This window comes from Panthera pardus, unplaced genomic scaffold, assembly GCF_024362965.1.
Source record: "Panthera pardus isolate Hobbes unplaced genomic scaffold, ASM2436296v1 HiC_scaffold_24, whole genome shotgun sequence".
Taxonomy (NCBI): domain Eukaryota; kingdom Metazoa; phylum Chordata; class Mammalia; order Carnivora; family Felidae; genus Panthera; species Panthera pardus.
Window position 1 is genome coordinate 73109572 of NW_026526810.1, and position 13432 is coordinate 73123003.

A 13432-nucleotide genomic window follows, 5' to 3' on the forward strand; every position below is an offset into this window, starting at 1 on the left:
AGGCATGCCTATTTTTCAAATATGCTATTTATAACATTTAATAAAGGTGTTAAGTGAGATGCTGGTCTTTAGTGGATAACTTACTTTGAAATGTGAGAAAAGTACACAAAAATAAAACATGAAAAAGGCAGAATATGATTAAATATTGATAAAGTCAACATACTAAAGTTTGTATATAAAAATATTAAGCTTTATAAAGCACCATTTAATAGTCAAATGAATAATTTCCCAGAAGTCACAAATGGAAACACACAAAATAAGACTTTCTTTTTGCATCCTTTAGTCTCTTCCAAATGTTTAATATCGTAGAGAAAAACACGACCAAAGTAGAGAAAAGTAAACATATGTTTTAATTTTTATTCATTTCCGTTTCAATACATACCCAGAGGTGAATGTTTATGCACTGCACCGATGATAATCACATTTCAGTTAAACAGTAATGCACTGGTTTGGAATTGCTGCTGGAAACCATATTAGCTTTGGAAAAATTATAATTTCCAAAAACGAGAAAAAATCCCCCTTAATTGGTTAAGTTGAATCTTCAGAAAATCAAAAACAAAACAAAAAAAACTTTAGGAATATTTCTGAAAATTTTTAGTGTTTCAGCAGTAATGACTAAAATGCACACTTGGATTATGGCAGACGACAAAAGTTCACAATATAAACACAATGTAATTTCTTTTACCGAGTAGGCATCCAAATAGAATTTTGCCACCCTAATTTTTGGATATAACTTAAGAAAAAAATTTTTTTAATTTTTTGAGAGCGAGACAGCAAGTGGGGGAGAGGCAGAAAGAGAGGGAGACAGAATCCCAAGCAGGCTCTGTGCTGTCAATGCAGACCCTGATGAGGGGTTTGAACTCACCAAGTGTGAGATCATGACCTGAGCTGAAGTCAAGAGTTGGACACTTAACCAGCTGAGCCATCCAAGTGCCCTTTAATGTTACCTTCTAACTGCATTTGCAATTTCCTTCCAAGAAAAAAGATATTACCTTGTTGAAGAAAGAAGTTTTGAGACAGTAACACTTAATAGTATTCATAGGGACAACTTTTAATTAATGAGTAATGTAATGCAGTTATTTTCTGAACTTTTTTGTGGAAACAGGCTAGATAGGAATGACAATACTATTAACTAAAATCCAGATTCAATAAAGGCAGAGAATGTCTAAGGAAATGATTAAAAACCGTATCTCTGCTTTTCCTTTCGCTGTTGTGAACTATGTAACTTATACCAGTAGAAGATTTTTTTAAATTCCCAAATGGGGTGAAGTACTTAGAAAGTTATTAATACTGTTAAGTGTTCTAATCTTAGTAGAGTCTCAAGCAATACCATGTTTAAAAGAATAGCATAAAAATGAAGGACTCACTGAGAAATCATCTCCATTTCCTAGTTTAATGATGGAGAGTAAAGTATTGCACTTTATTATTCAACACAAAATAATGTAGCCAACAGTAACATACAGGTACACAATTTAATATTTATTATATGCATTTTATATACATTATTTTTCAACAGCTGTACGTTTGCTATGTGGTACAATCTTAAAAATTTGCTGATTCATAGTTTGTAAAACAAAAACCTTACAAAACTCATCAAAACTCGCAAACTGATCAGAAAAGTTTTTGGAAGACTAGAAAAAATACTTTATTGTCTTAATCATGCATTACACAAACAAAATCTTTAGTTACACCATAAAATTAAGCACATCTGAAAAAATAAAATGGGATAACTAGTCCAAACACAGATTTCTGTATCCTGATTCAACTATTTTTGTATCCTATTTGTAATGCAAATACAATTTTACCCCAAATATTTTTAAACAAGATAGTTTTGTTTGGAATCATGGTAAACCAAGATATGAATCTGGGGGAAATCACCTTGGTTTGTAACTTAAACTATAAAATATTCCATTTTTAGTCTATTTTAGACTATTCAAAGAGTTCCAAAATAGATATACAGGTTCCTTTAGCACATTAATAAAAGGATATAAAGACCAACAAAAAGTGAAATAAATAATAGGCTATTAGCAAGATGGATAATCCTTGATAAATAAACTTGTAAATACAGTAAGATGTACAAAATATCACATAGTGATAGGATGCCAAGATTAGTTCATTTTTTTTTTAAAGAGTTCATCTGGAGTACTAAACCCCACTGTTTCATTTTTAATACACTTAATAGTCCTTGGTTTATATGAAGACAATTATGTGATGATGAAGGTGATTTAGCATCTTTATGGAAGGACTTAGCTGAGCTGTATTAGGCAAAAGAAGGAAAAAGTGTGGTTACACGGCAGCGGGTCAGTGAGATCTCTGTGTTTTAGGGTTGTATAATGCAGAAAAACTTCAATACAATCTTGAGCACTGTTGTGACAGGCTAAATATATAAAAAGACTTATAAAAACTAGAATTTTATCCAAACATTTTGTGCAACTAATGCTAAAATATTTTAAGTTAAATTTTCTTTTTTTTTTTTTTTTAAAGCAAAATAAGTTTAAAAGGGAATCTGTGGCATTCAACTGATAAACAGAAAATCACTAAGAGATGAAAAAAAGCTACTCTTGGAGCTCACTTTCCCCCAACAAGAGCACCACATTCCTAACCCTAAGGCAGCACACAGAGTCCAAAATAAAAGTCTTTTTAAGATCAGACTCCACATTGGCTTAAAGATACCTAAAAAACAGACATACGCTCAGTTCATATCCAGTACAGGCCACAAATAATGGAGTCCTTTTTATTTGTCCCACGAAATACAGTAATTACAATTAAATTAATGAGCCTGACATTAAGATGTGATTTCCACCAATTTATGCCTGCCTCGAATAGCCTTCTCCAGGCAGATCACATGTAGTGTCATATCAGTAACCTTGTTGATGGCAGTGATGCAGACCCTCTTTCTGTCCAAGCAAATCTGTTGTTGATGATGTGATTTTTGCTGATTCACACAAATACTTTGGCAAGGGCATCAGCCCCTGCACTGGCAATATATGCTTTTGATGGATGGAAAGCAACATCATAAATTGATTCATCTAATTTCTTCCTATGTGCTGTTATTTCTTGTACACATGTCTTGCTGTCCAAATTCCATAATCTAATAGAACAGTCATGGCCTGTAATAAAAGAATAAATAAAGTATGTTACTAGGTAATGATTCTTTTATAAAGCTTGTGGCAGTATAGTAAGTTCAGACTTACTTCCAGACATCAAATAGATTCCATTAGGATCTACTGCTAGACTTGTAACAGCATCCAAATGAGCTACCATAGAATGGATCATTTTACCTAAATAAAACATAACACAGAAGATAAAGTTTTCACAAATAGTTACCAACTTGAGAGATCAGAAACCATAACACAGCATCAACATAAAATAGACAATCACTATAGCAATATATTTTTATTGTGGTAAAATACACATAACATAAAATTTACCATTTTAACCATTTGGGAAGGTACCATTCAGTGGCTTTTAGAGCATTCGCAATGATATGCAACCATCACCATTATCCAGTTCAGAACATTTTCATCACTGCAAAAGGAAACCCGTACCCATTAAGTAGTCACTCCCTATTTCTCCCCTTCCCCCAAGTCCCTGGTTACCACTAATCTACCTTTTCTATGATTTAGCCTATTCTCGATGCTTCATACAAATGAAATCATACACGTAACATGTGGCTTTTTGTGTGTGCCTTCTGTCATTTAAAGGTTTTCAAGGTTCACCCAGTATACAGGCATACCTAGTTTTACTATGCTTCACAGATACTGCAGTGATTTTACAAAATGAAGATCTGTGACAACCCTGTATTGAACAAATCTACTGGCGCCATTTTCCAATAACATTGTTCACTTTGTGTCTCTGTGTCAGTTTGGGAATTCTTGCAATACTGCATGCAAACGTTTTCATTATTAATATATTTGTTATGGTCATCTATGATTGGTGCTTACAACCTAGTGAAAGCTCAGCAATGGTTAACAATTTTTTTGCAATAAAGTTTTCTTTCATTAAGGCAGGTACATTGGTTTTTTAGATATAATACTATTGCACACTTAAGAGATAACAGTAAGGTACAAACATGACTTTTATATGCACTGGGAAATGAAAAAATTCATTTGACTCACTTTACTGCAAAATGGGCTTTAACGCAGTTGTGTGAACCCACAATATCTGTGAGGTATGCCTGTAATAATTTTTTGAAAGAATTTTAATTCCAAGGCAGAACTTTCCCAGTTACTCCTAAAAAAGGCATCTGTGTGACAATCTGACAGTATCTGGTAGACAGTGAAAAACATAATGACTGTATGGTTGCGTCCAAGGTTTAAGATCATGTAAACGGAATTAAACTAAAAACAGGAAGAATCTTTCTCATTAAGAAATGTAAAGAGTATTTCATTTATGGGGTTCCTGATAAATAAATCACTATGGGATATATTCCTAACTAAAGATTCCACTATTATCAAACTCATTTATCCTTTGAAATATTAATCATTTTGTACATTAGAAACAAGAAAGGGGAGAGAGGTGGGAGTATATCAGAGAAATTATTTGGATTTCCCCAGATAGTAACAAAAACAATGTTCTGGAAAACGGGATTTAATGAGTATCTTCAATGAAGATTTGGAAGAAAACGGGATTCAATGGCAAGTTAAAATTAAAAAAAAAAAGTTACAAGTACAAAGTTGTGTTGCATAAATACTTTGGGGGCAGGGGAATTAGCCTCCACACTGGCAGTATATGCTTTTGGATAGACAGAAAGCAACATCATAAATTCATTTATCCAAGAAGAGAATAAAATAGCAAATACAGATACTTAAAAAAATTTCCTCCCCTTTCACTCAGCAATGAGTCTTTACTATTCAAATGCTTGAGCTGCTCCTAATGAGAGGCCTTCTCCAGAATTCTAGTTACAATCATTTGCCAGGTTTCTGGTCCTCTGATGACATTCCACACTGGAATATGAAATATATCTACTTTTGTTATTTGCTACAGCTACTGGCCTGAATATAAAACCACAACATAATCAAACGTGCAAAAAGTTACTCTGAAAAACATAAAAAGTCCTATCACTTTCTGGCAATACTAAGCATGTCACCAGTTAAGTACAAAATTAAGTCTCTCATCATTTCAAACGACATCTGTTGGTGTTTCACTAATACTAACAGAATAATTTTAGGGATTCTTCTCTACTACAGAAAAATCATTCAACATACTATCTTTAATTGCTTAGTCCAACACAATTCATCTATCAGTTCTAGAATCCATTCCTCGCAATATGCCTATAAAAAAACCAAGTATGAAATTGTTGGCTTCCAGGACAATACTCTCAAATCATTAGGGGTTAAGCAAGATTAGCTTCTCTGAAAAAGTCAAATCTATGATGGTCACTCTTAACTCACAGATCTAGTGCTAACTTCTTTCCTGAGAATGATCCTGTATCTCCTAAATTTAACATGTCTTAAATACAAAGAATTCTTTCATCCAAACAGCAGAAATACCCATTTCTTTAAGGGTACTATAATCTTCCCAGTTTATCTCCTGGTGCACTAAATTAACCCTCCTGGTGCACTAAATTAACCCTCACTATGAAAACCTGAGTCAGTTTAGAGTCAACCCTTCCTCTCCCCAAATACGTGGAATGCAAAACCAATTTGAATGCTGGCTTCCACTGGTAACCACAGAAGTCACAAAACTTCTGACACCTCCAAAGAATTAGGATTCCTCCTTTCTCAACATATACTTAAAGCTTCTCACATTTAACCAATTTTACTTTTGACTCATGCCTCTGCTACTACCTCTCTTCGCTGACCAAAATTAATTCTTTCCTTCTGTAACAGAGGCAAATAGAGGATACATGCAGTCACCTATTCTCCCCTCCCTGGCACCTTAAGCCCTTGGACTTGGATAATCAATATCATGGGCCGCTAAGAAATGGGGACAAAAATAGGTATTAAAAAAACGTGGACTGCGGAAGCAAACTGAATGAGTGTGAATCCCAACCCTTTAATTTCTCTCTGCTGTGTAACAATGAACAAATTATGTAACTTCTTTGAAGACTTTTATTTCAAACCTAAAATGGAGACAATAATAATATATCTACTTTACAGTTAGTTATAAGAGGAACAAACATGTTAATATATGTAAATCTAATAGAACAATGTCTCACTTGCAGTAAGCAATATAACACTAGGGTATAAATTCTAAGAGGACCAGACATTTTGTTTTGTTCACCAAGCAATGAAAACTATGCCAAGGATATGGCAGACACTCAATAAATTGTGAATGAATGAGTCCACAACAAATTCAGTATCTTCTGTTTCCAACTCCTCCATATTACTCACGTATACACCTTCTCCTAGACTCACTATCACTAACTAAATCTCTCAGGAACAGTATATGCAACACAAATTTATATCTCTACCAAATTTTAAAAATCACGAGCCCTTAATATTTCTCTAGAATAGTAGAAACTGAAATTATTTAAAATCAAAGATCTACCAGATAATGCAATTTAAATAATCTTTCTAAACCAATTTTATAAACCCCTACTCAAATATTTTAAGTGGTTTTCACAGTGCATAGTATAAACAAAAATCCATCATTCTTAGCCTGGCTCTGAAAAGTTCTCCTCCATTGATTGGGTTTCTCTTCTCCAAACTTACCTTTTTGGCATTACCTATAAGAAACTTCTGTTCTAGCCCAAGTTTCTACCACCATGCTGACTCTGCTCAAAATATGCCCTTATCTGGAATTTCTTACTACCTTCTTTCCTTAAAACAACAACAAAAAAACCTTACCATTTCTTTAAGGCAAAGACCAAACCCATACTATGAAAACTCCTTTATCTAGCATGGTTCATCTTACTGCATGTACGAGTGCACACGTGTGCGTGCATGTGTGCAAGCACACACATACATCCTATTTCCCCAAACAATGATAAGCTCCCAGAGAGCAGAAACCACACCTTACAGAACATATAGCTAGTATGTGTGGAATACAAAATGCTAAATATATTTTTGCTGTTAAAAATCTAAGAACTTATTGAATCCATTCATAGTATCAATTTCTATAATGTTTGAGATTAAAAAATCGATTAAATATATTAGTCATTTGCCAGAATAATATTCTATTAGAAACTTAACTAATTGGCAACATCAGAACAGTTATGGAAATATTCTAGTTTGTCACATTTACTTTTTTTTATTTTTTTAATGTTTTTATTTATTTTTAAGACAGAGAGAGAGCATGAGCAGGGGAGGGGCAGAGACCGAGGGAGACACAGAATCCGAAGCAGGCTCCAGGCTCTGAGCTGTCAGCACAGAGCCCGACGTGGGGCTCGAACTCACAGACTGTGAGATCATGACCTGAGCTGAAGTTGGACGCTTAACTGACTGAGCCACCCAGGCGCCCCACATTTATTTTTTATAAAGTTTTTTTAATGTTTTATTTATTTTTGAGAGAGAGAGAGCATAAACAGGGAAGGGGAAGAGAGAGAGGAGAACAGAGGATCTGAAGCAGGCTCCATGCTGACAGCAGAAAGCCCAATGTGGGGCTTGAAGCCACAAACCGCAAGATCATGACCTGAGCTGAAGTCGGATGCTTAATCGACTGAACCACCCAGGTGCCCTTAGTTTGTCACATTTAAATGAATTAACATTTTTCAGGGAAAAGTTTCTTTGGAAACAGTATATCTGAACACAATTTACAGTTTAACTCAATGTTGTTATGTATAGTGTTTACCTGTGTGTGAAGTGAGACAGGATTTAAAATTTTTTTTTCACATTTATTTATTTTTGAAAGAGAGCAAGACAGAGTGTGAATGGGGGAGGAGCAGAGAGAGGGGGGCATGGCGGGGGGACACAGAATCTGAAGCAGGCTCCAGGCTCTGAGCTGTCAGCATGGAGCCCGACACAGGGCTAGAACTCATGGACCATGAGATCATGACATGAGCTGAAAGTCGGACGCTTAACCGACTGAGCCACCCAGGTGTCCCTAAGTGAGACAGGATTTAGAAATAATTTTTTCATTGTTAAGAGCCTATCGCTTTGTCTTTATATTACAGATAAGGTAACCAGACTAGTTAACAGAAAGAATAAATTGGTAGAATTTGTGAATGATCTGAAAAACTATAGGCTCCTTGTTATTAAATAAAATTTTATTACTACGTTCTTGATTTCTGCCAATAAAATAGCTCTAGAGAATCACGTTTTGCTGTTAATACACTACTAAAATTCCTGAACCTCCCCTTACAAATATAAATCCTCAATAGGTAATTTACAAAAAATCTCTTTATAGGAGCACCTGGGTGGCTCAGTCTGTTAGGTGACTGACTTCGGCTCAGGTCATAATCTCACAGTTTGTGGGATTGAGCCCCATGTCAGGCTCTGTGCTGATAGCTCAGAGCCTGGAGCCTGCTTCAAATCCTGTGTATCTCTCTCTCTCTGCCCCTCCTCTACTCATGTTCTGTCTCCCTTTCTCAAAAATAAACATTAAAAAATTTTTTTTAATCTTCTTATAAATACAGTAAAGGAAATTATCTCTGTGCTTGCAGCAGAGGTAGATCTTGAGGCTTCATAAAAATGTTCAAAGAAATGATTTGAGAAGGTGTTAAACTGAGAACCTTCATATGAATATGAATCTTCTTTCCTGTGCAATATAGATTGTGAATATCCATTCTCTTCTCAACTTGTTCCACTGAGTTAAAAGGAACCTGTCCATTAGAGTGTTATTTTAATACAGGGATTTGTTGTTAGACTCTAAAGATTAATAATTATAACTATGTTCTCTTTTTTTTTTTTTTTTTTTTTATTTAAAAAATTTTTTTTAACGTTTATTTATTTTTGAGACAGATAGAGACCGAGCATGAACGGGGAAGGGTCAGAAAGAGGGAGACACAGAATATGAAACAGGCTCCAGGCTCTGAGCTGTCAGCACAGAGCCCGACACGGGGCTCGAACTCACGGACCGTGAGATCATGACCTGAGCCGAAGTCGGCCGCTTAACCAACTGAGCCACCCAGGCGCCCCAACTATGTTCTCTATAAACTTCAAAGAGAATGTGTAGTTCTGATTTGCTGTCTTGCTTAATCTATTGCCCTGCAGTAGGGTTGCAATTAACATGTAAGTTTTTTTACTTGGAAATCCTTCAATACCCATTTTAACTTCTCAAAGAAGCTTCTCTAGCTGAGCACAAACAGTAACTTATGTGGTATTCTAATGACAGATGAAACAGGTCTATGGCAAAATTAAAATTTATTTTGACTTCTATATAATTGGTAAGTTTCCTTACAAGAAATGGAGGGAAAATGGCATAAACCATTTCCACTATTTTATCATTTCAGCTGAGAAATAATTCTAACAGCATATTTGAAATGTCAAACACCAGAAAGAGACCTCTTCTGCTATACTAATGCCCAACAGAATATGAAGAAAAAAATTCAAATGGATGAGTTTATATTTAACATGACATGAAAAAATCGTTAATAGATAGGCAAGGTATTATATATGCTTAAGAACAGAACTTGACATGTAAGTAAAACAAAAATCTTAGTTAAAATGGCTTAACTTAGCAATCTTGAAGGCAAAAAGTCCATGTCTTACATAAAAGAACAGCCTTTAAAAAAATACAACAAAAACAAAAAAACAAAACAAAAAACCACTAGCCTTTGTGCTCAGTGCAGAGCCCAATGTGGGGCTTGATCTCACCACTCTGAGATCAAGACCTGAGCTGAGATCAAGAATCAGACACTTGATGGACTGAGCCACCCAGGCACCCCCACCAAAATAGCATTTTTGATCATGTCAAATTTACAGTATTATTAATAAGACTAAAAAGAAAAAAAGACAATCTACTTACCCGTTTTATTATCAAAAAATTTGATGTGTCTATCTTCATGAGCAGTTATTGTAACAGGAAGTGTGGGATGACTTACTACTCTGTTAATGTGATTATTGGATTGTAAACCTGAAAAATAAAGGAAGATAATGCAGTAAAATTCAAACCTTCAATTAAAAACTGGATGATGGTTTTTTTATTCTTACCAAAAAATAAGAATCATTTAGAAATTAAAGCATTTGTATAAAATAAAAATCTGAGAAAACCAGAGCCGTAGAGAGATAAAGTTTCTTTAAAAATACATGTTTAAGCTATCATGTCCTATAATATGGATAGTACTAACTCTGAGTTTAGGAAAAGTTAGAAGTAGTTTAATGCAGATTGTCAGTACAGATAATTTAGAATCTTTTATTTGTTTGAAAGAGAGAGAGCAAGTGGGGTACAAACACAGGAAATCCCAAGCAAGCACCACGCTGTCAGCAGGGAGCCTGATGCAGGGCTTGATCCCATGAACCATGAGATCATGACCTGAGCTGAAATCAAGAGTTGGATGCTCAACCGACTGAGCTACTCAGGCACCACTAAATGATTTAGAATCTTAAAAGACTCACAGTAATTAGTACTTTAAATAAACAGCCCATAAATGAATTATAAGCATTTAATGAAAAAATGTGTAGGTAATAATTAGATGTTTGCAAGGAACAATGCCCATCCTACCCACATTCACCAAAAACAAAAAAACAAAACAAAACAAAACAAAAAACAAAAAACTCCACAAGAACAGGAATCAACGTTCTTAGGGATACCTTTCTTTGTAACCAAACTCTTAAAGGTTTTACTAAATTAGATAGAGAAGGATCAAAATTCAGAGGGGCGTGTGGGTGGTTCAGTTAGGTTAAACATTGGACTTGTGATTTTGACTCAGGTCATGATCTTACGGTTTGTGAGATCACGCCCCATGTTGAGCTCTGTGCTGACAGCATGGAGCCTACTTGGGATTCTCTCTCATAATAAATAAATGTTAAAATAAAAACTAATGGGAAAATATCAACATTATTAGATTTAAACTAAATCAGTCATTCCACATATATATAAGAACTCTTAACTGAACTTAAGATACATTACCTAAGAGGGAGAAAGGGAATAGAGATGAAAAGACTTCTCTGAGCATAATGTGGAGATTTGACCATGAAACCATTTAAATGGTTTAAATAATAATAAAGTGATTATTTTTTAAAGCACTCACAAAAAACACAAGTTAACTTAAAAGAATGTAACTGTAGGGGCACCTGGGTGGCTCAGTCAGTTAAGTGTCCAACTTTGGCTTAGATCATGATCTCACGGTTCGTGGGTTCAAGCCCTGTATTGGGCTCTGTGCTGACAGCTTGGAGCCTGGAGCCTGCTTCAGATTCTGTACCTTCCTCTCTTTCCCCCTCCCCTGCTCGCACTCTCTCTCTCCCTCATAAATAAACATTAAAAAAAAAAAAAAAAGAATGTAACTGTATATCCAATTGGGATATGAACACACAAAAAAAGAACCATTTCAAGTAACTTTAAAGCACAGTAATTAGCCTGTCTGTCCCTAGTGGAATATACCATGAATACAAAACTACTATTGGTGGTGGTACTGGTTTTATTATTCTGAGATGACTGTATTTGTACTGTGGAATGAATCAAACGAGATTACAATGATTTTGCTGAGAACCAAGAGTTTAGCATGAATAAAATGAGGTAAGGGGCACCTGGGTGCCTTAGTTGGTTAGGTGTCCAAGTCTTGATTTCAGCTCAGATCATGATGTCATGGTTCATGAGACTGAGAGCAGCGTTGGGCTCTGTGCTATTAGTGCTTGGGATTCTCTCCCTCCCTCTCCCTCTGCCCCTCTCACTTGTATTCTCTCTCAAAACAAACTTTAAAAATAAATAAGTAAATAAATAAAATGAGGTAAAAAGCAATGACATAAATCTAATCTTTTTTTAATGAAATATTAATTCATTTTTAAGAGTGTGTGGGAGCGGGGTAGGGGCAGAGAGAGGAGGACAGAGGATCTGAATGGGCTCTGGGCTGACAGCAGGGAGCCTGAAGTGGGGCTCGAACTCAGGAACTCTGAGATCATGACCTGAGCCGAAGTCGGCCGCTCAACCAAGTGAGCCACCCAGATGCCCCACAATGAGATAAATCTAAATTTGAACAGGAAGTATTTGAATAGGAAGCATTAGTATGAAGTCTATCAGTGTTTTTCTTTCTTAAAAGTGCATTTGTAGCTCTGTTCACTGAAAAAGCCTAAAACAATGAGCAACTCAAGAGCTACAAAAGCCATGAGAACCAATCCAATAGCCTTGCACCTATATTGTGGTCTCTAAATGCCATTTTCCAATAAAAGAAACTATGACTCCTTAGAGAAATGGGTAATTTCAGTCTGAGGCACAAAATGAACAAGATGGACCTAAACATCTTGCTACATCAGAAAGTGAGAAAGCTATAAATGACTAGCAGATTCAGGTCAAAATGACTCAAGAGCCAAAGTGAATAAGCTCCCACTGGCCAAAGATGAAATAATCTGAGGAGTGATAAAAATAACTTGCAGTAGATTAAAACACATCAGATAATTTATATCTGAGATCAGAGATTACGATGGTAATAAAAACAAACACCACCCCAAGAGACTCAATGGACACCTTTTTTTTTTTAAAGTTTATTTTGAGGGAGAGAGAGAGCACAAGCAGAGGAAAGGCAGAGAGAATCCCAAGCAGATTCTGCACTGTCAGCACAGAGCCGTATGTGGGCTCGAATTTACGAACCACGAGATCATGACCTGGACCGAAATCAAGAGTTGGATGCTAAACCAACTGAGCCACCCAGGCATCCCTCAATGGTCACCTTTAGGTGATGCTAGGAAACCACTTCATTATTTTGAAAACTGATAAAGGTGGGGGGATCAACAACTGACCTTCCCCTTCACTTATAATCACTAACTCCAGGGTAACCAAATTACTGATAAGGGGTGTTCCCTTTTATAGACAGATTCTAGCTAATAAGTGGAAAAGAAATGAAAGTATTAGAAAATCATTTTTCAAGAGAATTATGGACCTATGCAATAATCAAGATTGAAAACGTAAGAAAAATATAAACAACCAGACAATATTTACTTCCAATAAAAGTTCACAAATTACTATGAAATAGTCTTGCCAAGAACCTTTAAAAACTTTAAAATGAAGACAAATAAAAACATTAAACCTGAGTTTGAATAAGCTTCTAGATGTATAAACTATTTACAGAAATGAAATGAAAAGAGAAAGCACCTTAAATGATACCACAAGGATGCAAACAGCAAAATTCACACCGTGGAGATTCTATAGGACAAACTATCCAATTTCTTCAATTAAAAAACCCAAAGGAAATAAAAGAGATGGACAGAGAACCTACAGATAGGAAGAAACCTGAGACTTATCAACCAATTACAATGCATAGGCCTTATCTGGATCCCTATTTAAATAAACTGAAAAACACATACCACTTTCTAAACAATGGCCATTCAGATGTAATTACTGGAGCTGGATAATGAATTCCTCAGGCTTATATTCTCTACTTTTATATGTATTTCCA

The 13432-nt window shown here is 35.3% G+C and overlaps 1 protein-coding gene across 4 annotated transcripts in view; it reads right to left on the minus strand.

Moving 5' to 3' along the window:
* Positions 1-1458: 1458 nt before the first annotated feature.
* Positions 1459-13432, minus strand: part of STRN3 (striatin 3) — a 104818-nt gene continuing 92844 nt past the window's right edge. For all 4 annotated transcript variants that reach the window (XM_053889331.1, XM_053889329.1, XM_053889330.1 and 1 more), the window contains 3 exons: positions 9850-9957; positions 3195-3281; positions 1459-3110 (listed from right to left, as the gene is read on the minus strand). In XM_053889331.1, the coding sequence (XP_053745306.1) occupies positions 2941-3110; positions 3195-3281; positions 9850-9957 (365 nt within the window). In that variant the 3' untranslated portion in view covers positions 1459-2940. The remainder of the gene's footprint in view (positions 3111-3194; positions 3282-9849; positions 9958-13432) is intronic.